We start from the raw sequence: 27,455 nt of genomic DNA on the forward strand, positions 1-27,455 counted from the left end.
TTAACAGTGCTGTCGTGAGGTTATTCATAGTAGACATTGGTCGTATAACTGTTCATCTAAGGTCATTATTTCCCATCATTCCCTCTGACTGGAGATTTGTGGTTCACTTTCAGCACTTGATGTAGGGCCTGGCTGATGACACGGCACAAAAGGTTGAATGGAAGCATAAAGGGAGCTATACCTCCACACCTGAGGCCTACTGACTAGCTTTGGTGCTGTCATTGTTTGCCTCTCAAGCTAAAGTGAGGCAATTTGTGATAATAGTGAACCCTGCTGACCACCGCTACTCTGTGCCTCTCTAAACGTCCTCGATGAATGTTTAAACAGGACTTTGCTGACGTGGGAGTCTACCCTCAAGCTACTCCCCGATGAAAATCCCCTTGATTCTTGGCCTCGATCATTTTCTAACATTATATTTCACAACAAGGTCTTATGACTGATTGTTGGAGAGCTAGATTCCATTGTAGCGTAACAGTACACTACACAGCAGAATAAATGTCTGATACTAATGTGTACATCTGAATTGCGATGAGTGTTATTGGGTCCACGCCATCCAGTGTGAAAGAAATACCTCGTCCTTGTACATGAGATAATATTCTGGAGCAGAGCAATTATCAATGGGACTTCCAACATCTAAAATATTGTTGTTAACAAATCCAAGAAAACGAAGGGCAAGGACAAACGGAGCTCGAGGATTGAAGCACAGCGCCTCATATTCCCTTCAGCCTCCTGGGCTCAAGTCCGTTTATCTTTAAAGTCTTCCTGACTTCACAAAATAAATGGTACAATTTTTATAGCTATCATCAAAATTTGACTTCACTCTTTAATCATACTAAGTGAAAAACAACAACAATTGAATTGTCTATATAGGCAGTGATATCTGCATGCTGTAGCTAGCACTCTCAGGTCACAGCGAGAAGGTCTGGGTCTTGAGCCGTGTGGGGAGTTTGCGTGTTCTCCCTGTGTGTGTAGGTTTCCTCACCCTATTTTCCCCCATCATCCCAAATTACGCATAGTGGGGCTAAAAAAAACCTCCCCGCTACGTAATCAGTTCTAAAATCCTAGTTCGGGATCTGGAGATGTGCCACCCAATGCTCCTGACAGGTTTCCTTGCGGCAGTTTGCCTTTGGGGACTGTACATCTTGATACAGTTTCGACGTGTGTGTTTCAGACAAGAGAACTGACAAGTCTATGGTCTCCGGGGCCATCCGGCTGAAGATTAGCGTCGAAATGAAGGGAGAGGAGAATGTGGCTCCACCGCACGGCCAGTACACCTGCCTTCACGAGGTAAGCATCATCATGTGACAGTCCAGTTACAGCAGGACAGAGCCATAATCTTCACTTATAGGCGAACGCTCCCAGACAGAAACATCTCTTTCATTACCTGTTGTGACAGAGTGCTTCATCACGTCGCCCACTCAGTCTTATCTCTCCCATGCCACTCACAGAACCTCTTCCACTACCTGACGGAGGTGAAGAGCAGCGGCGTGGTCAAGATCCCGCAGGTGAAAGGGGACGAGGCGTGGAAGGTCTACTATGACGACGTGTCCCAGGAGATAGTGGACGAGTTCGCCATGAGATACGGAGTGGAGTCCATCTATCAGGCTATGACGTTAGTACCACCCTGATCTATGGCCTTTTGCCTCACCCATATGTCACTGTCTCATTGGGCAGAGTGGAGGAGAAGGGAGCCAGAGGAGGCCCTAGTAAAGATGTCTCCTCAGCAGAATCCCAGCTCGCAGGACTATTGAACTCTTCTTGAGTTTGATTGATTGATCGTAGTTTCCGTGGAAAACTTCTAACCTGCAATGGTCATATTGATCATGGTTGGACATAAACACTTCTGGCTGGCCTTCCTCTCCATCCGGCTGATCTTTCATGACCATTTACAGCTATAAATATCTCCATCCAATGGCTCAGTTTCTCCTACATGCAATCCCATACTGTAAGGAGGCTCACAATACCTTAATTAAGACACATATGGAGGAAATAGGTCTTAGGTCAGCGGTTCACAACTGCTGAAGTTTCAGGACGCACATCAATCTGAGACACAAATAAAAATGTTAATTTCCATACCATACCATACCAACTTTATTACCAAAGTGCCGTACACACATCTTAAAACAATGGAAGGATTAATAATAGTCTTAATAAATTATGCAAAAATACAGTAAATACATCAAACTACACCCAACAATAAAAGACAAAGCCAAATCCAGTAGTGCAAGCAACATACAGTAAGAACATTGAAACACATCTCACTCAGTGATTGAAAGCCTGCGAGAAAAGGTGTTTTGTCAAGAGGGATTTAAACACAGGCAGAGACTGAGCCTGTCTAATCCCTGTAGGCACGAGTTCCACAGCTTCGGGGCAACAACATAAAAAGCAAGGTCCCCACAAAGCTTCCTTTTAGTTTTCGGGACCAAAGCTGCAGCTGATCTGCTGACCTGAGAGCACGAGACGAGGCATATGGGTCAGGTCAAAAGTAAATACAATAATTTTAAAATCAAGTCTGAAATGCACAGGCAGCCAATGAAGTGAGGATGAAATCGGTGAGATGTGTTCATGTTTCCGTGTTCCAGTTAAAAGCCGAGCTGCAGCCGTGAACGTGCATTTTCACTCAAACCAACATAAAGGGCATTACAACAGTTGAGTCGAGTCGTGACGAATTTCAACCTACGAAAACATTTTGCTGTTTTCTCCAGTCATAATATATATAACAAAATACTGTATTTGTTGAGTTCTGTTGAAGCGTTGATTATAGGTTTAACTACTAATCATAAACTGTCAAAAAGATGTTATTTCTGATTATTTATGACCAAGAGCTCATGCTTTATTACCATCACTCACCCAGTAATGGGTCTTATACCGTCTCCTCTAAAAGACAAATAAACAAAACCTGACCATTTCGGAAGTTATTGGAGGACTGTGATTTACATAGAAGACAGCAAGAAACAAATCTAAGCACGGCTTAAATATGTTTGTAAATTAGAACAGTTCAGTTCAATAGTTCAGCTGCAGCCACCAAAGTAATGTGAATGAGTGGATGTTGAAGACTGTGACAGCCTCCACTGTGAGCCTCTACATTGTTTTGTCATGATGCAAATCTACTTTAGCTGGTTTTGAGTTGCTTGGTGACAGGCTATTGTTTTAGAGATACTGCATTGTGGTATGTGGAAGGCAGCCAGGTTATTTGAGTCCACACAAGTGAAGCATTTACTGTCCCTATTACCAGTTTTCTCTGGTGGAGTCACCGCTTCGGGCTTCCAATCTAGTCTCTGCTCAGTGCTTTTTTTTTTCCATTCCAGCGCTTATTATGCCTCATCAGGAATTTATGAAAGCCTTTACCTTTCCAGTTTCTTCATCATAGAACCGTGACTCCCAGTCACTCCTACCTGATGGCTGCATAAATCATGGCAGCCACAACCCCCTGTATTCTCGTTAGTGTCCCAACACACCCCTGCTTGTTCGCATTTCATTTTGCCAGCAATCTAAGGCCACAAAATTATATGGGAGTTTAGGGCACAGTAGTTCTCCTGCCCTCATAAAAATCAAGACACGGGAACACCGGTACGACTGATGTCTCCCCCCTGAAAATTGACTCAGGAGATCGAGCTCTAAACGCACCATGGGAATTCAGCGGATGCCATCATCACTCTCCCCGCATCAGTCTCTCCGCTCGCCTAACCCCAAGTGCGCGTGGGTAATTTGGAGGCTGAAAGCAGAGTAATTAAATAGGCCTCCTGATGAGCGCGTGCTGGTGGATCTGTGTAGAATTGTGTGCTGGACCAAACGCCATGGATGGGAGTAAAACTGCAATCATTACTCTACAAAACTGCAGCCTCTCTAACACATTGACTTTTAGTAGCAAAGAATCACTCAGGCTTTTACATTCATCGCTCTGTGGTTAGACTATAAAAGCTTGAAAGAAAAAAGATGGTGCTGTATAAAAGAAAATATTTTTTTTCCGGAAGGTTTCCATTAAATCACCTCAAATGCAAACTTTCTGGGTTTCGGGTTTCTGTTTCCTAACCTCTTTAGCATGTTAATATAGTTGGGGTATTTAACTATTTTTGTTTCATTACAGTATTTTTAATTGCCTTGCCCTCTTTATTCACTGAGTAATGCCAGATTATTTTCAGCTTGAAGCTAAATTAATTTCAAGTGCTTGTTTTTTGCACGCTTACAACTTTCTCGTTTAGTTCAAAAATATGGATCCCGGATGCACGGCAGAGAGAGAGGTTGAAATCGTTTTAGTTTCCTGAACATACAGCACTTGCATGTTGTACACATTCCGTATACATGTATGGGCTAACTGGATGGCAGTGCTACATACAGTAGATATCCAGATGGAGGTAGCGGCTTCTCTTGCACCATAAATAATGATGTAGGAGGTATAACGCTGGGTTTGCAGTGGTGTGAGTTGTTAAAAGCACATATGCTCTATATTTTTAGCCGTGATTCTAGTCTAAATCACATAACAGTTGCTATTATTGTTTCTGCATACAGTGAGGTGTTGCATTATTCCTAAAACAGTAAAATGCGCCCATTTTCTTCTGGTCTTTAGAATGCAATTATGAATCATATTAGCCAGAGCTAGTCAAAGTTGCTAGCTCTGCTTTCTTAAAGACTTATATCTCTTATTCAGCGCTTATTTACAGCTCAATAGCTTTGATATATTGTTATTACATGAGCAAGTGGCAGGCAGTTAAGTACCTTTGTAGTAACTCTTCTGCAGGACTCAGGAGTAATTGTTTGGAACATTAAAATATGTTCGGGAGTCCAACGGTGAGTACTGCAAAGAAATACTGTACTGCAGTGTCGACGAAACTTGTGTTCTCTGTAGGGTTGAGAACAGAGGCTTAGCTGAGATTTTTGGCTAACCGTACTTTTGTTTTTCTTTGTTCGGAGCTGTTTTTAATTGGTAGATTTGCTGGTTTATGAGAATTCCAAGATGATACTTTTTTTGTTTCCAGTAGACCAGTGGTTCCCAACCTTTTTTTTGTCTGTCTTTGGACCCCTTGGACCTTTCAGTGGTAGTCCGTGTACCCCTATCTCAGGGACCTCAAGGGTATTGCAGTTTAAAAGCGATCACTTAAAAGCGCCATTTGTTAGTAAAAAGACAATGTTGGGTTCAAAATAAACCAACAATTCTCAGAAAACAATTTTTTTATTTTTTTTCAACCGGAAATAGTTCCCCTTGCTAGATCCTCGAGTACCCCGAGGAGTCTCCGATCTGACTGGTGGCTAGTGACCACTTTCTATTGTCTAATTCACACACTCTTAAATAGAAAAATAATTTTGTCTCTTACGGGTTTGCATAAAATACGGGGCAGGTTTAAGACTTTCTGGATTATAGAGCATCTTCAAACCAAATACGTTTGACTCATGATAATTAGTTGTGTTTCGATTTCACCTTATGGATTGCTAACCGCTGCTTGTTTCATTCACAGGCATTTTTCCTGTCTCTCTGCCAAATACATGTGCTCGGGTGTGCCAGCAGTGATGAGCAACTTGCTCGCAAACATAAACGCTTACTTCGCCCACACCACCACCGCAACCACGGCATCTGCTTCAGACAGATTTGCTGCCTCCAACTTCGGGGTAAGTGCACCGATTTTATTGCTCCTGTGCCTCTCAAAAGCAGTGGTATATAGTCCTGGGTCATAATGTTGCCTTACTAGCCCTGACTTTTGATCCTCGGAAAGCCTCTAGACAAACAGAAAACATAGTTCTCAAACAACTAAAGCACACTTTAATGCTGAACCTTTACCACCATCACGTCTGTGCCTCTGGAGGATTTGACATGGATGGTTGCTCTGTCTAAACATAAGCTTTTTTGACTTTGTTTGTTCACATTTTGAGCCAAATACAGTATTTACAATGTCACATAGTCTTTTTGGCAGCATTCTATGGTGCCTTTTAACAAAATCCAAAGTTTTTATTGTATGTGTATATCATACATTCATGACATTTTGTAATTTTTTTTCTGACAGAGAGAGAAGTTTGTCAAATTGCTGGACCAGCTTCATAACTCTCTGCGGATTGACCTCTCCAAATATCGGGTAGGTACATGTTTCATGTTTCACACCATGTGTTTTTCAATTTGAAGGAATGTTTGAAACCATCTTCAACTTGTTGGTTGATTGATTGATTGATTGATTGATTGATTGATTGATTGATTGATTGATTGATTGATTGATTGATTGATTGATTGATTGATTGATTGATTGATTGATTGATTGATTGATTGATTGATTGATTGATTGGGTGCAGAGTCTTTATCTTGACTTCTCCTTTTCTGCTTGACTGCTGTGGCGTTTTTTTCTCAATCAATCAATCAATCAATCAATCAATGAAAGTTTATTTCTATAGCACTTTACTTCTACACTTTACTTCTACACTGGCAGACCAAAATGCTTTCTATAAAAACAGAATAGAAAAACATCAACATTAATTGACGTAAAATGTTAAAACACAGGCACAACGATTGGTTGGTTGGTTGGTTGGTTGGTTGGTCGATTGGTCGGTTGGTTGGTCGATTGGTCGGTTGGTTGGTCGATTGGTCGGTTGGTTGGTCGGTTGGTTGGTTGGTTGGTCGATTGGTTGGTTGATAGGGTGGTTGGTTGGTCAGTCGGTTAGTTGATTGGTTGGTTGGTTGGTTGGTTGAAGTCAAAGTACTTTTGCCATTTAAGGATTGTTTGGTAGTGACATTTTTAAGAGATTTACCCCAGGATTGCTGTTTAGTTTGTGTTGGAGTGCTGGGTCTGACTGCTGTGGCGTTTTTTCTCAATTAATCAATCAATCAAAGTTTATTTCTATAGCACTTCACTTCACTTCTTGGCAAACCAAAATGTTTTCAATAAAAACAGAATAGAAAAACATCAACATTAATTGACGTAAAATTTAAAACACAGGCAAAAAAAGACAAAATACAGCATTAGGCGTTCTGGAGGGCCTGTCTGATTAAGTCTTTAGTCTGGACTTAAACAGTGGCAGTTCAGTGATGACAGTTCCACAGTTCTGGCCCTGCCACGGAAAAAGCATGATCAGCCTATTGCCTGGACCCGGAACTGGGCACATCCAAAACCATCTGCGAGGAGGAGCGTAGGGCTCTGCTTGGGCGGTGGATGGACAGAAGCTCGGACAGATATGAGGCAGCATGTCCATGAAGAGTTTTGTGCCTGTTTGACAACGCGCTATGGCAATGGGTGTGTAATGTTGTAATCCTCTCTCAAATCACCTCCACTTTCAAGCCAATTTGCAGTACTAGCTCATTTGCTTCATGGTGATTTATTGCCGATGTTGGAGGGCTGTAGACATGTGGTAGTGAATTTAATTGTTCATTGTGTTATTAATAATTTGTGCGAGCTATAGTAGCTGTATTATGATGATCAAACATGTGTGTTAACGCTGTTCAAGTGTCCATGTCTATATATGTGGTGTGAGGCAGTGCTTCCTGTGGCTGCCACCCAACTGAGCTTGCAACGCGCTTTTTGTGAATAATGTATGAAGCCAGTATGTCAAAACATTGACAATATGATAACCAAATGTTAAAGCAGCACAAACAAATTACGCCAATGATGACACAAATAAATATACCAGTATGAAAGGTTCATTAGGATCTTTTGAACCGTACAGGAATCACATGGATTAGGGTCCCGGTAAATTGACTGCTCTGCTGCTGTGATTGAATTCTTATGACCTTTATTTAAAAGCCCTATGCTACACCGACTTTGTAGGAGCTTTAAGCTATGTCATAATGTATTCCCTCATCAAAAACATAGCTGGAATGGTGTTTTATTTCATTGGCGCAGTAGACCCTGCATGTTCCAATTGGTTTCACTTTGACTTGTGCTTGTAGATAGCTTTCTAAACACACACTCTTAATTTTTACAATAAGAAATATCAAGGCTGAGGTAGAAATAGTTCAGTAACAATTAAAAATTAACCATAATAGTTCCTTATGGATGGATGTATTTTACATTATTATCAGGTATAACAACAAACTGTGGATTTTTCTCTTTCTGGCGCAGATGTTTCTGTTCTCTTTCCCAAACCCAGACTCAGGTGTGCTCCTGCCAGCGCTACTTGTCCCCTTCATGCTCCACACACTGAGCTGTAACTGTAAGATGAGACCGCAGCCATAAGCTTAACACTACAGGCCATGTGTCAGTGAGGAGCTGATTGTGTGGCGCCCCCTTGTTCTTCTCCGGTGCGCACCGTGTGAGGCCACATGTGATTACAAGAGACACACCCTGATAGGAGTGGATCCCACTGTCTGTCTACAAAGGCAAAACAAAGTGTGATCGAAGGGCAGCTAGGCAGCAACAATGGAGGCAGAAAGACGAGGGACTTGAAGGGACAGGGAGGTGCAGTGAGGAGAGGATAAAAAGGATTTAGGGAGAGACAGGAAGGAAACCCGGAGAGGGATTGGAATTAGGATGAACAACAGGAGAAAATGAATCTAAAAAAGGATGAGGGGGCTAAGAAGGTTGCAATCTGGTCTCTTAAATTAAATGACAAATGACATTCTGGCTATCGCTTATTGCATGCAAACTTCATGCTTAACAAAAACAAAGAACTTGGCATTTGTGGGGAGAAAAAAAGAACCTGGACTTAATGCAACAACATTTTTTCCCTCTTTTTTCTTAGAAAAGCTTGGAAGGATATGTACAAGCGCATTAAAGATGCCCTCGCAGGACTTGTAATAATGAAAGTAGTCAGCAGATAATGATCCGTGTCTGTGCACATTAATTACTGAATCAATGGGCTTTAGTTGAAACTTGCAAGTAACCACTGTTTTTCACTTAATCCTTAACATCAGCCACCTTCGAAGTCAAGTGTAACCGGTACTGGGGATGAAATCTACACTGCGCTTCATTTACCTCCCAAACTCCGGAGTCTATTTAGGAACTTGTGACATTATAAGGGAGTTTTGCACCACAATTCTGCCCTTACTGTCAAGAGCAAAGTTGGAAGTTAACACTATATCCATTATTTTCTCCGATATTTTTGTAATTTTGAGCAGATACAGCAAAACAAAACAAAAACAAAAAAACACAGTCAGTGTACATGCAGATACTGGACAAACAAAAGCAACAAAGGGGAATTACATAACATGCATTCAATATAGATTCCCTGTTGTAAGTAATATGCGAAAACGCTCGCTGAGCCATCCTATATTTTGCAGTGCAGTGATGACGCGTCCGCTGAAAGCAGTCAAGGAAAATCACATCGGCTTCACCTGCCAGCTCTGGCCTGCTGCTCTCTTGTCAAGCCTGCCACAGACCACTGCTTCTCTTGCAAACACGCGCACATGCACACAACTACTCTCTCCCGCATTCTCTCTCCCACACGCACACAGCGGCTCACTCCCCATTCTCTCCTCAGGCCAGGCTGCCACTATCGGATGGTAATAAGATTCTGATCTGGCCAGTGTGAGCGTCCACCGTATGGATTTCCCCATAATGACATTCGGAGGAAGATTGAGTTTGCTTTTGTAAAACAGAGGCCTTGGATCAGCACAGAGTGATCTGCCATTCTGCATTTTGCCACATATGCGTTTCTTCCAGTTAAACTTTACCTTAACTGTCGAGATACGTGGTGTCACCCGGGATCGCTCGCTCGTCTCAGTTGAGATTTGTTTTTTCCGAGGTCTGGTATTCAATGCCTGCTGCAAGGGAATTGGGCGGCCTGTGCACTTTGGACACTTATTCATACTGATGTTTGTGCAGTCCGCACCCTTGGGACTTTTGCACTATTCTTCTAAAATGTGCCCACTTTCCCAGAAGAATGTTGCCTCTTACACAGACTGGTTTATTGCTTTGTCAGTACTGTCCTCCTTTAGGTTTCTTGTACTACCCCATAGATCTTGAATATACTACATTAATTTTCTTCAGACTGCAAAACGTAATAAACTACACAAAAGCTGTGTGGTTCAAATGATATATTTTTTGAACAGAAAAGCTTGTGTCTCTCAGGGATACAGCACTCATCTACAATGCCTTGAAGGGACTTTGTATTTCCTTGGGGAATTGGAACAAAGCTGCAGTTTCCTTGGTGCAAGTTATTGTGATAATCTCTAAACCGGCTTAATCCCATGATAATCCTTTCAAATTTATGACAAACAAAGCAACAATTCAAACTGAAGAGAAACGTTGTCGTCACCTGCCACAGAGGATAGGGAGTGCAATTATTTTAACTAGAATCTGAAAGAGAAGAGACTTATGCCATGAATTCTAGGGCTGGCACGATCCACTTTTGTCACGATCCGACACATATCACGATACCCAGGGGCCGATCCGATATGTATTGCGATGCAGTGAGTAATTATAACAAGTGATATGTTTACCTTAAAATGTGTAAAAAGTCAAGTTTGTTAACCAAATACCATTTACTGAAGTGATTAGATTGAAAAGTGCATTAAATCAGTACTAAGTAACGTGTTTACCTTAATAAATCCTTTTCGTAGTCCCTGTGGGTATAATACAAGTGTTTATGGCATGATTGGAGGGTCTTTCATCTCCCCCTGGTGTCTCTGGCAAGAAAACCATGTTTGCAACTTGACTGCCACCGGACCGGAGCAAGCAATACACACTAATAGAATCACGAAGAAGAAGCTAACAGGCTAAAGGGCAAAGCTAACTGCGGGCTAGCGTCATTTTAAACAGTATTTACAGCCAAGATTGAGTGAAAAAAATGATTTCCATTGTATAATTGGATGTACAATATCCCTCTCTCCATTCGCCTTTCCTGTCAGTGTAGTATTTACTCTCCAAGACAATTAATAAGTAAAAAAATCGCTACTTACTATGACACCTGCAGTTGCGCTTATGGCCTCTAGGGGCAAGAGTTACTTACTGCTTTAACACAAAGTGCTGTAACTGTTTCTGGGGAAAAAAAGTGTATGATAAAAAATACCTCCAAACCCAAAAAGCATTTAAGGTATTGCGATACTTGATAAAATATCAATACTTGGTATTGCGATCCAAGTCCAATACGATATTTTGTCCCAGCCCTAATTAATACATTGTACTATTTAAATTTAACTTTGTATAAAAGCAGATTGAATGGTATAAATGACATATTCTCAATCATAGCAGAAACCAAAACCTTCATTGGAAAGGTCAGACAGCACCCAAAAAAACCCTCACTCTAACCATCTCATTAGAATCCCTCTGTCTCAACACATCATTTAGCAGATTAAGATTCTGAAAGGTATTGGGTAAGTTGTTCCTACCTTTCGCAAGATACTTTCCTGTTTTAGTATGCACCACCTCTGCGCCATTGCTTTAAATCCACCCTTTTACCCGTTGTCTATTCAGCCTTTGATTCTTTTTAAGACAAAATCCTTCAAACTTTACCTGACTTTAGGTAAAGTTTGCCTTCCCTTGTGACTGGGTTAAAAAAGACATCAACTTCAATTGCCCGAGATAAAGTAGGACAGATTACTGTTTCCGTTCAGCCCCGCACGACTCGACCCACCTGCACCCAGCTCACCTCTGCTAACATCAAGGAGGGTGTTTTTATTTTATTTATTCACTCTGTTAATGGATTTTTCTCCTCTTTTAACACCTTCCTCGACACGGTTAAAATTCAGTATTTTCCGAAGATGCAGCGAGATTAAGTTGCGCCTTGAAGGTGATAGAAAGCGTATAGTGCTGAAACATGAACTCTGACATCTGCAAGAAGTCTTTGTCATTAGGGTGTGTGTGTTTTTTTTTGTTTTTTTTGTCGATATACAGTACCCTTTTTCGATTTAGCAGTACAAACGGGAACATTAATGCTGTAACATAACAGATCCCCTTGAAGCTATGTTCAGGGTGGGATCTCTTTATGTGACAGCACAACAGATGTTAGTGTAGTTTTATTAAGTCATCAAGAGTTTTCCCATGGCTTTTGTCTTTATTTTGTCCTTTAGGTCAATGTTATCTCCAAGTCTGAATTAGGTAGTACAGTTTAGTGCATGTTTAGACTGTAAAGCTGGAAAAATAGTGATGAAATGCTTAATAAATGCAGATATTCTTTACGCAGCATATTTGTTTGCCCAGAGAGCGGTGGGTGACGGGGACGGGGGTTGCAATTCCATCGGTATTTGCACATACGACTGGATTCACATTTGCTTGTGGGAAATGTGTCAGGCTTGTTTTGGCATTAGATCGTGTTAAGGCGCTGCTGTTGTGAGGAAAGCTGCTGGAAATTTAAAAAAAAACTGAGTATACACGCAGTGGTTTGAATCTAGTCTAGTATTGTTCACTAGGGAAGCAAATGATTGTTTTATTGATGAGTCAGAGACATTGTGTTTTCACATTTCTACGCTTTGGTGTATGAATGCGACTGTGGATGGGTGACTGGTTCCTTAAAAGCGCTTTGGGTAAAAGTGCGATATAAGTCGAGACCATTTACCATTTAATCAAATCTTATGAGACACTTTACTGACTGGACGCTCTGTGTCTTTGTGATAATGCCTGTTGATTCTTGGGATTTTCAAACAAGGATAGAGAATCAGTCAACCTGTCCAAGCTCCTGTGACACCTGACCTGAATGCTAGGTTTAGAAAATATAGTTATTGGCAATGTGATGTGGAGATATTGCTTCAATAACTTTTCGCAAACAGGAGTTGTTTGGTCAACTTCAAAGCCCTCTAATATGTTTTGCTTCATCTTGCGAGCCTTAATCTTGGTGGTTTCGTTGTCAAGCCTGCAGGCGGCACCTGGAAGGATTTTCACTCAATTTTTTTTCTCTGAATCTCTTGTGTGCATTTATTGACAAGCAAAAGGAGGAACAGAAAACAAGCTAAATTTTATTACAAGGCTGTGAGAGAGGGAAGGGGGCTATGGGCCTGTGATGAGTTGGCTCTGGGCTGTCAGGGCTTTATATGCACTAAGTCACGCTCCTGTGCACTGCCTGATGACTTCATGGCTCTGAAATAGAGGCTTTCATCAACAGAGACTCCCCTGTCCACTAAACGATTAGACAGATAGTCATTTCCCTATGATTGCTGGCCTTTGCTCTGTAATCAATTTTAATGTTTTGGGCTAAGTGATGTGCTTCGGTGGGTGTGTGATGTTAAGACACCCATTTTTGACAGGACGCTTACCCTCTCTTTTGTCTTCCAGGACAACTTCCCTGCTGGAAACCCAGAGCGACTTCAAGATCTCAAGTCCACGGTTGATCTACTAACCAGCATCACGTTTTTCAGGATGAAGGTAACACAAAACAGTTGACCTTTGCAAATGATTTTGAGCATTTATTACTGCTTTGTTTTTTTTTACCCTTGCCTAAGTGACACAGAGCACTGGTCATGGCTGTAAAAACCTCCCACCATTCAATTAATAACATAAAACCAAATTGATTTTAGCCACATTTCATCCAGAAGAAATCAATCCCAACACACTGCCTGAAAACCTTTCACTCGCAACGCCACAAAAAGATTGAGTGTTTATTTCCCACCTTTTTCCAATAGTGGAGTGAAGTAATGAAATACACTTATGTATATTGACCTTGATTTTTTTTTTGTCTGCCTGTGCTTAAAAAGCTCACAGCCCCTTGCTTCCTCCCAAACACTACGTCAAGTTGAGGGCTATATGAAAAGCAGCTCTCCGTTCTGATCGGTCGTGGTGCGAGTGGGGGGGTGCACGGCCGAGCCACTGAGGCATAGCTAAGATGGCAGCTGTGAGCAAAGGAATGAAAACTGTCACTTTAGGTTAGCAAAGCTTTCAGTCTGTGTCATGGCCATTCCCAGCCTTGGTATGTATAAGCAAGGAATTGCTAGTGTGCTTCTTTACATGCATGACACAACAGCCTCATATCAACCCAGGAGTGTGTCACATAATTCTGAATACAATTGGACTGTTTGCACGGTGCTAACTGCTGTGGGCCTAGACAATCCACTGCTTAAAGAGGATACCTTTTTCTGCAAGGTGATGCGTCAAAACAGTTTTTCTCTAATGATAACTACTTGCCATCAGCCATGTCTCACAATGGCACAAAAGGGAATGATAATAAAATAACCAGCATAAATAATAACATAATCTTCTTTTGCTTAGTTGCCATATACAAGAATAAATGATTGGTCTCACATAATGAAGACTGAATCTGTGTTGGCCACTTAACACTTGTGTGCATTATTTATTTCAATATGCTTGATTGAAGTAAAATACAATACATTGATTTTGGTGTGAGGCGGCCCACACTGTTTTTGCGAATAACCTTGAAAGCGCAGTGAAATTAAATCTTGTTTGTGTCTGTGCAGGTACAAGAGCTGCAGAGTCCACCCAGAGCCAGCATGGTGGTGAAGGACTGCGTCAAAGCCTGTCTGGACTCAACGTACAAATACATTTTCGATAACTGTCACGAACTGTACAACCAGCTGCTGGACCAGGTAGACCGCTTTACCAAATCCCTTTGTTCTAACTCACCTCAAGACTTTCAGATCATTTCATGCCGGGCTTATCCTCTTTGTACTTGGCATGAAGAAAAGCACTTAGCCTAAAAGCTTTATGGCTCATGTCATGCAGAATGACCCTTTCGTTTCAAATTGACTGTTCAAGATCTCAAGACTTTGATGTGTAGTGGAGTAACGGAGAGAGTTTTCAGCTGCTTTGGTTTGAAGAGGAGTAAACTGATGCAGCTCCATGGTAAATGAAGAGATGTTGGCCTCACTTAGTGAAATCAAGTGGCATCCCCAGAGTTTTGGGATATTCATACTGTACATTGCATCATCACAGGAAGTGCCTTTGAAGTGCTGCACTTCGCAACTACAGTGTGTTGTACTTAAGTAGGTTTAGCACTTCTTTTCCAGTATGGATTTTTTATATTGCCGAGTTGAAGCTGAATATCTAAACGTAAGACTTTGATCTGATCTTTTCTTCATGAAAAAACATTGCTTTTCAAAAAATATTCATGAACTTGCATGAATTCTGAGAAATCAGTCAGTAGTGTTATTTTTTAATTAGAGTATCTCGGCCCTCCTGCTTAGTTGATTGATGTACAAACCAGGAATAGTTGCTTGGATACAGTTCACATTTAGCACAGTGTAATCTTTATTTCGTGACTATTAATAGAAAATGACTTTGTAACGTTCATTGTGTCTACTTGTGTTCAAAAGTGTTAAAAAGTGATAATAGAAAATGACGTTCAAACTAGTATGACTGTCAGCAGCTGTACTTCATTTTGGCATGTCTTTCTCTTACACCACCTTCAGCGTGTCATAAAGCTGACATGATGGTTGCCCTTTCGGTTTTAGTGTGTTCTCCACATGTGAGTGCAACAATGCTGGGAACATATAAATTCCATGTGGTGTGGCTGGAAATCAATAGACAATATATTATGGGTGACATTTACTGGGCTGTAACAATTCACATTGTGTCCATTGGAAAGTTAGTATGAAAGTATTCCCCATGGTCATACCAAAAGCTGCTCTTGTTAAAGAGGTTGTGACAGTAAAACTTTAATAAATATTTTGGATTATGGGATGATTAGAGCAGAGATTTACACTCTGGTTCACTGCATTACAATGCAATCCAAAAAAATACACTATTGTCTGTTTGCAATAATCAGTTGTGTTGGTTTTGGTTAGTTTCCTTCATAAGAATGTTTATGTGCCTCTTGCTTGGTCCCACCTGAGTATGCCATTGCAACCAACAGGCTGCTCCGCCTGATTATTTTACGCTTTCCTACCCAAAGAAAATGGCCTTCACGCAGCTGAAGATAATGTCTTTTTAGGTTATAATGGGGTGCAATCTGCTCAGATGTTGAATTATGGGCTTGCTTTGTCTTAACAGCCTAAGGGGTTGTAAGCAATTACCAAAGCCTTGAGATAGACACACGTACTAATTATACCATCATCTAACACATTTCCCTGTTGATTCCTGAGTAGGCAGCAACATTAATCGCAATCACATTAAAATCTCAATTAAAAAGATTTAGGTTTGCAAATCGCAAAGGCTGCAAAACTTAAAAGATTGCAGCCTTTGCACAATTATTTGTTATGCATTATCGTCAAAATGCAAACCGTGTCCCATGGGATATTATTATGTATATGAAACATGCTAACCTTGTAGTTTTTCAACAAACAAGTTCTGTAATCCATGCACTTCTCATACTAGTTATATTTCAGTCTGTTCGCAAATGTTAAAACTCCTGGACGTGTTGAAAATGTGCTGCCAAATGCATTCACAATAATTGATTGTTCATGATTCCATAATTTGAGATTCCAACATGAATCAACCCCTGAATCAATGACTTGTACACAGCAGACATACACAAACTGGACGCTTCTGTCATTACAATACATATTTTTCGCATTCACAACTAGCTCGAGACTCGGCATATGCAGAGTATGAGGTAGCTGGTAACAGCGAGTGAGCAAGGCGACACTATGGATGACACACCAAGCAGCCGGCGAAATATTATGAGTGTTCCGGTCTAACACAACAACAAAGTCTGTGCTTCTGGCCTCAGTGTGGAATAACTGAAGGCAACGGAGGAGGATAAGGTGAAATTTCTTAAATCTTGGCAGAACGGGATTTGGAAAAGCCTGAAAAGAGAGAAAATGTAAAGAAGTCTCAAAACAATGCACAGGCAAGAAATGAATAGCATCCTAAGCGCACCTAAAGTTCATGCCTGTTTCCACATACATTGTACGCCTGCATCTTCTAAAGCTCACAACTTGCTTTAAAAACAATGATTATGGAGCTTTTGCTTGAAAAAACAATGTGCTTGTTTAAAAAGCCCGATGGAAAACAGTACTAATTACTAACAGTAATATGCATACACACGGTCTATTCACTACCACAGCTTCATGCTTTGGAAGATGAGAGATTTTTTTTTTTACATACGTTAAAGGTGTTGTGAAAAAAAAGAACAGTGAGAATTGTATGCTAATGGACAAATGCAAGTGCATATCCCTACCCTGACTAAGAGTGTGTTTCAGCCTCATTAGTTTAGATCCTTACCCAAGTATTCTTTGCCCTTTTTCCAAGTAGCACGTGTCCCCCTGACACGGTTCAGGATGCAGTACTGCTTCTACTCTGTATATGTAGTGTTCCCATTTCACGTAGCACTCTGCAGTCGCGGGCGTGTCGAGGAATCCTGATAGATAGCCGCTAGTTGAAGACTGTGGACAAATACTGCCTTTGACAGAGTTTATGAAAGTATACTTTCCTCAGAGGCCAGCAGTATGCTCACGTCAGCACAGCTCGCTTTGGCCCAGGAGCGAGACAGTTCCAAAATGAGCACAGATCGGCACTGGTCAGTCACACTTGCACCGAGTCGAAATTCAACAAACCAAGAATAAATTGTTGGCTCTGAGCGGGCAGAGACAGTGGGAAAAGGCCATTGAAGTTCTTCCCTGCCTGGTTCCTCTGCATGGTCCTCTTTATTATGTGCAAATTTGTGCTTATGATTGGTGACCTGTCTTTTGTATCCCACCCTGGTTGGCTCCTGTGATTGGTCAGGCCTCTTAAGCCCCAAACAATCGCTCACATCCACCTGCAGCTAGTAAAATCAATGCCCTCCTGCCAGCCTGTGCAGGTGGGACCTGATGTGAATGGCTGGCCCCTGTTACTCGCTGCCTTCTAATCACTAACTGTTAGTTCTCTGGCTTCATGTGTCTGACCTGAGAGTTGCTTAATTTGCATGTGCCTGGGTCCAAGCACAGTCACACTTTTTAGTGTCAGTTTGAGTTTCATTAGGGTACATGAGTTCAATCTCTTATATATTTAATCATTTTTTAGGATTCCATGTGCACAAAGGACCGTCAGCTCTTCCTCCCAGCAAACACCTTGTTTTATGTTAGGGTAAGGGGTAGTTTGTTCTTCCAACAGGATTATTCAGTTTCCTCGCCTTCTGAACGTTTACAACAGAGTATAATATTTAGCTGGTCATGTTCCAGGATATACCCCAATCTGAGTTCAAAGATATAGTGTGCTCCCAAGATGAATGGGTTAGTCAGAATATGGATTTTGCACTGATTTTGTTTCATTGCGTTTTCTTAAAGCATTAATTATCACGTAATGTTTTACCTTGATGGCTAGTTATATTGTCTCTTCGATTCCCTTGTGTAGTTTAGATATTGGATATGCCAAACAACCACTACAAACTGCTACCCCCTGGAGGAGTAATATTTCACTCGTGTCCACACCACCTTGCGCACACCGAGCAACCATAGAGTAGAGTGTTCTTTATTTAGGATGGTGTGCACATCTTACTGAGAGCAAAGCCCATGGGTGCGGTGTTGACTGTAAAAGGATGCCAGACTACTTAATCACCTTTAACAATGTGTTTGTTCATACTTGAGGGGAATACAAATGAGCAAAGGGACTCCGCATTGGCTTTTATTGCAAGTGCAGCAGCCACGCCAGTAGGCAAGACACAACCTTCATTGTCCTACTGTATCTCGGCAGGCCACCGCATATGCAAATAGGAATCACCCTCTCTATAGATGTGAAGAATAACCTAATCTTTGTCAGAGACCTCACCCCGCTTCCATATGATTAAAGAGATGGAGCATGGGTTTGTATGATCAGCTGTCTGCAAGTCTTGTTCCTTTGTGATTAAATTCTATTCTCCAGGCGACATGTAATCTGATGACATTCCTACACTGCAGGTATTCAAATAAGAACCTGATATTGGAGACATTTGTTGTAATTTAACAACAGTGTTAGTGAACAGAATCTGTGCACTATATCCTGCATCAGCATGCCACGAATCTTGTCATCTAAATAGATTTTAGACTGGTATATTATGTAAGCACAGTTCTACTTTTAAAGTTAATTTTGTTTTATGTTTTGCCATTCATATTATTGCTTTTTATTTTTTTCAATATAAGACACTGTTCCCTGGCACAGAACAAATATTTACCTTAACGCTGCACATTCTTTTCGTCATTAGGACTTCACAAATGTAGTCAAATTCTACACACGCAGCACAAATCACACAAAACTATACAACAGGGGAAGGCAACGCCAGGCCCGGGGGCAAAACTGGCTCTCGAGCACAAAACCTCTGGCCCACAAATCAGAGATTGTAGAAATTGTACAATTGTAGATTGTAGATTTGTAGAAAGTGGTGCTTTACTTCAGGCTACAATTGGGGGGGGTTCAGTCCTTGGTGTTTTGACAACGAAGTACCCATTTGTCTGACCCGACAGACGGTTTCGAGAACTGTGTAAGCTACAAATTGTGTTAATTGTTTTGATCAAAGTTACATGTTTTTTGGAAAATTCGTTTATTAGTTGGTGGCTTGGTGCAGTCAGTGATGTGTTTTATCAATCAAGAAAAACTAACTTGGCTTCAGTTTTTGCCAGACACCTCTTCATCCACCTAACAATGAAGTAGGTTGAGCATTCTCTTGGGGTGTACATTCACACAGTGCTCTTTTCGTGAATGCTATTTGACAATGTCAGAGTTTCTCTATCTAATGATACAGATCTGTCAGTTCAGCTGATGCTGTGCCTGGTTCAACGTTGTACTGAGAAACATGTTAATGGAAGAATGGATTGCTGTGACAGTCTCTTGCTGACAGCAGTGTACTCATGCTGCAGTCGGTCCGTGCTTTAATTTACTGTGTCGTCTACCATGGGACATCAGCAAGGAATTTTTCAAACACACCGTACAGTGATACACCAAAGATATCCCTGCAGTTTTGAAGCCAGATATATGTACGTTCTCATTGTTTGGATGAGTAATATACGTGATGATGCACTGAGTTTACAGATAGAAGCGTCAGTGCAAGCCCTCAGTCGTCCTGGCATGTTCTCCCTGAGAATTTAATTGCAGAAAACTTAACAGTAATCAGGAGTTTCCTGCTCATGGCTTGACCTAAGACCCCCTGCGCCAAAAGACTCATTGGTCATCCCCATTGCAGTATGGACTAGTTTACTCTGAAACATATGACACACACTCTTGAGTACTGCTCGATTTCCCCCCCACCAAATCGAGCAGGACTCAAGCAACTCATACTGTTACTGGTCTTTTAGAAATGAGCCTAAAGCCTCCCATCGGAGAAGTGCAATTCAATTATATTCACTTTTTATACCTTTGCTTCTGCTGTATATCTCACACTAGCTATTGCTTTGGTGTGTTGTTTTGTTTTTATACTTGTCTGCTACAGGATTGACCCCATAAATGAAGATTAGACAGAGATTAATAAGTTATAGGGAAAAGGTGTCTTTTTAATTTTAAGTGCAGGTCATAATGAGGGGTGTTAATTTCATAAACCGTTATAAACATAAACATATCACTAAAAATATGCTTCATTAATTACATATCCATTTACAAAAGTACTATTTAATTAAGGGCCCGGCCATTTCTTGGGGAGTTTAATTAGATACGTTTATGGGCCCTTTCTTTAATTACTGCCCATTGGGTTCAACACTTTCATCCTTGTTATAAAACCTATAATGTACCTTTGAATATATAATGACTTTAACTTCAGGTCTTGTATTTCCTTAATATACTGTATGGCTCTTTAGTTAACGGGTTATTTTTATACCTGAGGCTCTTCTGACTCTGCTATCTCAATGTTTCCCTCTGTAGAGCCGGAAGCAGGACATTCCCCGTGAGGAGCAGGGACCATCAATCAAGAATCTGGACTTCTGGCCCAAACTGATCACCCTCATGGTGTCTGTGATCGACGAGGACCGGACCGCTTACACCCCCGTCATTAACCAGTAAGTTCTGACAGTATGTTTCAATGTTTAAAGAATTGCTTTAGGTAATAATTAAACACTATTATGCACTGGGTTTAGAAAGTTTTCACAGCTCTTTTGTTTCCTTCAATTTCATTATGTAGTGGTCTGATGCCAAAATCATTGAAATGTAATGTATTTTCTATTGCTAAACACCGATTGCTCTTCAACAATACATTGAAATTAAACATATTTTTTAAAACGACAACTGCAGCCCATTTGATGCTCTCAGAGATTAATAAAGTCTGAGGCTATCTTGTGAACGAGATGTTACATATCAAGGACTTTTCTACTGTTGGAAATAGAAAATCATCAAACAAGGATCACTGGACTTGTCTTATAATCTGTAAGGTTATATTAAAGCAGAACAAAGTAACTCATGCCCCTGGAGGCCATAAGCGCCACTCCAGGTGTCATAGCATAATACGTTTTTTTACTCATGAATTGTCCGTGAGAGAGTAAAGACTACGCTGATTGAAAGTAAGGGTCCGCACAGCAGTGAGAGCTCCCAATTTTTTAATAGTTTCTTACACCATTAAGTGTGACGTCACACTTAATGGTGTAAGAAACTATTAAAAAATTGGGAGCTCTCACTGCTGTGCGGACCCTTACTTTAAATCACTGTATTCTTATTTTGGATCCAGCAAGCAGGTTTCACTGCCTTTGGATGTGCGTGTCTATTTCTTGTCAGTAAATACTACGCTGACAGAAAAGACAAAGGGAGAGAGGGATATTGTACATCCAATTACACAATGGAGATCATTTTTTTCACTCAAACTTGACTTGTAAATACTGTTTAAGTGGCACTAGCCCGCAGTTAACTTTGCCTGTTCGCTTGTTAGCTTCTTCTTCGTGATTCCATTAGTGTGTATTGCACCTCTGGGTCGGAGCAGGGAAAGTTGCAATAGTGATTTTCTGGCCAGAGACATCAGGGAGAGATGAAAGACCACCCAATCATCCCATTAACACGTGTATTACCGCCAGAAGGACTATGAAAATGATTTATTATGGTAAATAAGTTTGTTTGTACTGCTTTAATATAAACAACTCACAACATTAAGTGATGTGTGTCCCAGCCTTGATTAGTTGCTGCCAGTGTTTAATTTGATCTCCGGTTCAGCATTCTCCCACTTTTCAGTTTTTCAGTGTTAAGAAACTATTTTTGGAGGATTCAGCAAAGATTTGAAATGACAAAATGGTGTTTAATGAGAGTCTTCACTAGCAATCAAAAATACATTTGCATATAGGATAAAACTCCTAAAAACTAACTCAGCGGCTGAATTCTCCAGCAACAAGTATAAGGATATTTGGAACTCATAGCTAATATTGGAATAGGAAAAAGGAAGTGGCATTGGAAAAATAGAGGGGTACAAATACGCTCTGAACCCACTGCATATGTCTAAAGCAGATTTACATTTAATTAGTCCTAGTCTGCTATTAAAGTTTAACTAGGAATTACTGCAGCAGCAATTAAAACCCCCATAAAATCTGCTAGGGAAGCCTGAATCCTTGCTTTTACACTTTATACTGTGTGCATTCATCCCCTACTCTATGCAGCCTCATTTACTACTTCATTGTAAATTTAGGAAACAATTTAGGAAACAGCTGTGGTAAGACTGTTCCTTTTTGTCAGTGCATAGTCAGTCCGAATGCATTCTGCCTTCATTACGATCACATTGCAGCAGCATTAACGCAGATGAAAAGTATAGTGCTTTCCATTATACGGTGGGATTGTTTTCTGTATATGGCTTATTTCATTCATTTCATCAAACAGAAATTATTTGACGTGAGCAAAAGTGGTTGCGTAAGATATTTTTTTGTCTTTCGGTATGGCTCACAAACCAGCATTGCCCCTCTCCACTCTGGTTTCCTTCGTTTGCTGATTTACGATGCTTATTAAGGTTCTGTTTATGCCGAGAGCTCACCCTCCTCCACTGTCTAATGATAGATTTGCAATATTCATGCCATTTCCAACACATTCCCCTGGTCAGATTTGAGAGTCAGAGAACCCTGATTCTGCCTGATATTTTTGTCTCATAAACTAAACTTGCAATCAGTGTGTTACCTTTGAATTGCCAGTGGTCACTCTTGAGAATAACAGTAGATCTGTTGTGCAGAGAATAGAAAAAGATATCAGAGCATTTTTTTCTTCAAGATCAAACATGAACACTTACAGCAAAAGCCTTAAGCAGCTGTGGAGATATACTTGTCAAGTGATAACTAACTAAGCATTTTGTTTCTCTGCATTACTGTAAAGGAGTTTGTATTAACGTTTATGTATGCTCAAATCAATATCAAGCAAATATATGTTCTCAATAATTTACAGACAGTGTACTTTCGTGTTTACGGTGGATGCATATTTTGTCAGTTAGAGTAGAGCTATAATCAGGCGCTTTGTGACCCAGAATTGAGCTTGGTTCATAGAATTACACAAACAGGTCACATTTGAAGTAGAACTCCCCCATTTTCCTTTTGTTGTAGAAGGGAGGAGGTTTAAAACAACTTGTCTCCCAAAGGACCAGACAGAGTTTTCGGACAAATTTATCCACAGAGCAGGGCGGTCACTGGCCAAAAACAAAACATTTCCAGAGAAACTGACCTTATTGTGGCCAAAGCCCTGTCATTTATAAATGTCCTCCCATTACTGTCTGAAGGTACGGGTAATTAAACCGTTGACACAGCACGCTCAAGCTTTGACTGAAAATCTATAGTCGCTCAAAATAGCAGATTACTTGCCAAATAGGTTGCCACCCTCTTACTCTCCTTAACAGTCCACTTGGGCTGTGTGCATCATTTACATTGCTGGAACCTCTTCTTTTGCTTCTTTTGGAAATAGTAATATATTAGTTGATTATGTGATTCGCGGACCATATCTTCCAGACATCTGTTTTGTAATTTGTTCAAGTTTAGTGTGTGCCAAGCCATGAGAATAGTCAGTCAAGTGTGTCATTGTACGGAAATGAGTCTGATGGAAACCATTTGCAATCCCACTAGGTTTCCACAGGAGCTGAATGCGGGCAAGATCAGTGCTGAGATCACATGGAACCTCTTTGCCTTGGACATGAAGTATGCAATGGAAGGTCAGTACCTCATCAATAATCATGTTTTGTCATTCAAAATGTGTTTTAATGAGGATAAAAATGGGAAAGGTAACTCTGTAATATTGTTAATAAAGGTGCCCATCAGCAGAGCTCTCCATTGAAGTATCTTCCTACATCATGTTTGAAAACCAGTCCTATTTTTGTGTTATAGTGAAACACTTTGTTACATTATTTCATAACGCTTTAGTTGAGGTGTCTGGTCAAGTGATGATCCTCGTGTGCATGTGCTTCCCTGGCAGGACGACAGATGTTTCGTTTAAGTATAGGGTTGACTTCAGTCACCACCCCCACGGTCTCTCTCTCTCTTCCCTAAAGGCATTAAAGGCCTCGCTGAGGTTACAGAATTTGCTCCAGATATAATTTACATGATCAGGGCAAATGTAAATAAAAGTAAAAGGCACTAGAATTATGAACTGTAAGGATTTTACTGCCTCAATGACTCTCCTATTGTGGAGAACCCTCGTTTCTTTTTCCAGCAGGTTATAGAAGGGCTTTAATGATGACAGAGGAGCTAGATATGCTGTAGGTCAGAGGTTTACTGTGTGTGCAAAAAGGAAATGTATAGAGGTGCAATGGCAGCTTATTGGTGATCTATCCTCATCTAAACTGCATATTATACTCTACCTGCTGATACCTCTGCACTGAGCCATGCTGAGTTGCTAAGCTACCAGGTGTCGTGAAGACTCCTTTATCACAGCATTTTATTCTGTTGGATAAAAAAAAAACGATGTTGCGTTAAACCATTTCAATTATGGTGCATTTTGACATTTGAAAATAAATTCTTTTTTTATATTACTGGATGCTAAGACTATTAAACATAACATAACAGAAATGGGTTTTTTTTTCGTGTGTAAGGCATGTGTGGCCATCTGACCACCTTTGGTGTTAGTGGCTTCTGTCACTGCGGGTCTTTGCTGTAACTATGTGTGTTGGTGCCTGAGATGTGCCTGAGGATATCTGTGCAACAAAAGGAGAATCAGACACGCACTGGCTCATACCTCTTCACAGTACAGTCTCCTCTAGCCCCGTGTGTCAGCACAAGTGAAAGGCCGTCGATGCCAGGAGCACCACTGTGGTGGCGCTTGGACAATCTCTTTGTTACTTAATATTGCCCTTTTAACTAGACAGTGTTCTCTTATTTAATGTTGTTTTGAATGAGAAATGGTACGATTACTCTTTGCTACATTTAGCAAGTATTTGTTATGCATAATTTGCCTACAATGTATGGCTAGGTACATCCTTTTATAGGTTGATATTTTAATCTATTTAAATTCTTATGTTTGTTAAATATCACATTGAACCAGTTTCATATGGCCCATCCATGTCATAGCCACAGCACAGAGTATGGGTAATTACATTCATGGTTGCTGGCCTTATACAGTATCTGATGTAAATGGATATGAGTGGCCTGTTACATAAGAGGAGCTTTACAACCAGTGGGACATCTGACAGACGCCCTGAAGGAGGCGGCAACTCTGTCCCACTTTGTTGCTGTGTTTTGTTTATGTAGCTGTGTCCTGTGTTCAAGCATGTGCTGTGCCACTGTTTGGCAGGATGCAAGTTAAAAAAAGAATGAATGGAAATAAAAGATAAATGTGTGTGTGCGTGTGTGCACACACATGTGCATTCGCCTTACTTAATGAAGTCTTTGATGCATCCTTTGCTTCCTGCTCCAAGGCCTTTGGTGCCAGTGCTGGTGCAGAAATGGATGCAGCTAATTTTAGCCCCTGTGTGTATGTGTGAGATGGGGAATGGGCAAATCCAAACGAGAAAACAGGGGAGTAGAGAGTGAATGAATGACAAAGTTGCATTAAAATGTTCTGTTTGTTCTGCCATTACCTTTTTGAAACAGGGTCCACAACAACAGACTCTGATGTACGTGTCCCTTTGATGAAATATGCGCATACACAACAATAAAGGCACAAGCTGACAGGACTAAAAAATGTGACTCTACTTTTAGCAAGTCCTACGCTCACTATACATTCACTGTAAGGCTGTTTAATGGCTGTGGTCTCTGGACCATGTCATTAAAGATCCAATGCTCAGGCAGCCCATTAACTCACCTCCAGTCTGTTGGAACAGCCTCACTGTAGAGAAAACTATAATTGAATTTCAATTAATATTTCTTTGCAGTGTGTGTGGTTTATTTGTTCCGAGAAATTCTGTATATGGGACAGATATCTGGGGTTTTAACGAGCACACCTTTCCCTTACAGGGACAGACCAATTAATTCTCATGCCAAAAAAGCTAAAGCCAACCCCCGTGAACTTCTATTCTTATAGCAAGCTTGTAAAAAATCTCTATTTTATCTTCTCAAATGTGACGGTGCTTGGTTTTAGCATTTCTGGTGGTCTGGTGGTCTTGAACTTGAGCTGCATGTATGAATAACAGTGGTGGCTGACATTAGTTAAGATTGTCCATGTCCCATAGCTATGCATCTGAGTTGCATCAAGTGGACTTAGTGTCTCTCTGGGCGCTGGTGTTGTAGTGGGGTGTGTCATGGGGACTTTGTGATGCAGCTTAAGAACTACCCTTTGACAGAACTGGGTCAGAAGCCAAGATGGAGGAATTGTGTCACACGGGGAAAAATATCCTGTCTGCCATTTTAGTCCTCCGGTCGTTTGTTGTGGGGGAATTAATAAACCCACACAGGCTTGTAAAGACATTTGCTCAGGACAGTAAGTGGAGGTTGGTAAGGAAGGACAGTAGTGGTGAAGAATCAGTTAATCATCATTCACTGCATTTATGTAAATCAATGAGGCTGCAGAGAAAGTGAGTCTCCTGTGACCGGGCTCTCCCGGTGGGCTTAGTTATACAAGATGACATCCTCACCAGGGACTTTGAGCTCACTTCTCCCTCAAGACAGCTGTTTACCACCAGCCTAAGCTCAAAGGCATTATTATGAGTACAGTATCTGTCTAAGAATGCCAACTGATCATTTGTTATTGCATATTGTGCATTCCCAGGGGTGCGGACAAGCGCGCAAGTACCTTTGCTTCCTTCCGAACCAAAAGTGCAATCTCTTCCTTTTTTGTGTTGGTCTCTTATTCAAAATGTCATGCAGGGGGCTACTCTGTTTGTTCACATCTGCTCTTAATTTTGTTTCAACGATAAGGGTGTTATTTTAAACTAAGCATTTTTGTGTCACCTCACCTGAGCGTGTGTTGCTTGTTTAATTGGTTTGCCCAGACTCACTGATGAGATTTTTATTCAACAAAGCAACAAAGCACTTTATTAGATGACAATATTTAAATAAGTAGGTCTCATTTGTTCCTGGTTATTGTCCGTCCATGCATTATTTTACAAATACACTATTGGTATCACAATTACTACTACTCTGACTACCAATACTTGTACCTCAATATCTACTGCTTCTTCTACCACTACTACTAAAATGATAAGGGCAAGTTTACCTGTGATGGAGACTGCATTAATGAGTCTGCCCTGACTGCGCTGCTTAGGGGCCATAAGTGATGAGATCTACTTAAGCGTCAGCTGAAGAAGACATGAGGACGTAAGATCAATGGAAGCCTTTGCACAAGACAGACGGGCCATTCAGTCTTTTAAGGTGACACATGTGTCAGCGCTTTGTTGTTTGCTAATCCTCATTATCAAACATGTTTCAAAAGGGAATCTTATTGTAGCATTATTTCGACAAG

General features: G+C 40.8%; 1 protein-coding gene across 3 annotated transcripts in view; it reads left to right on the forward strand.

Annotated features, from left to right (window-relative positions):
- Positions 1-27,455, forward strand: part of unc13c (unc-13 homolog C (C. elegans)) — a 78,135-nt gene that overhangs the window by 25,699 nt on the left and 24,981 nt on the right. For all 3 annotated transcript variants that reach the window (XM_079554562.1, XM_079554563.1, XM_079554564.1), the window contains exons 11-18: positions 1,172-1,287; positions 1,449-1,612; positions 5,454-5,604; positions 5,997-6,065; positions 13,122-13,211; positions 14,258-14,386; positions 20,544-20,677; positions 23,690-23,775. In XM_079554562.1, the coding sequence (XP_079410688.1) occupies positions 1,172-1,287; positions 1,449-1,612; positions 5,454-5,604; positions 5,997-6,065; positions 13,122-13,211; positions 14,258-14,386; positions 20,544-20,677; positions 23,690-23,775 (939 nt within the window). The remainder of the gene's footprint in view (positions 1-1,171; positions 1,288-1,448; positions 1,613-5,453; positions 5,605-5,996; positions 6,066-13,121; positions 13,212-14,257; positions 14,387-20,543; positions 20,678-23,689; positions 23,776-27,455) is intronic.

Source organism: Gobius niger (genome assembly GCF_951799975.1).
Source record: "Gobius niger genome assembly, chromosome: 4".
Classification (NCBI taxonomy): domain Eukaryota; kingdom Metazoa; phylum Chordata; class Actinopteri; order Gobiiformes; family Gobiidae; genus Gobius; species Gobius niger.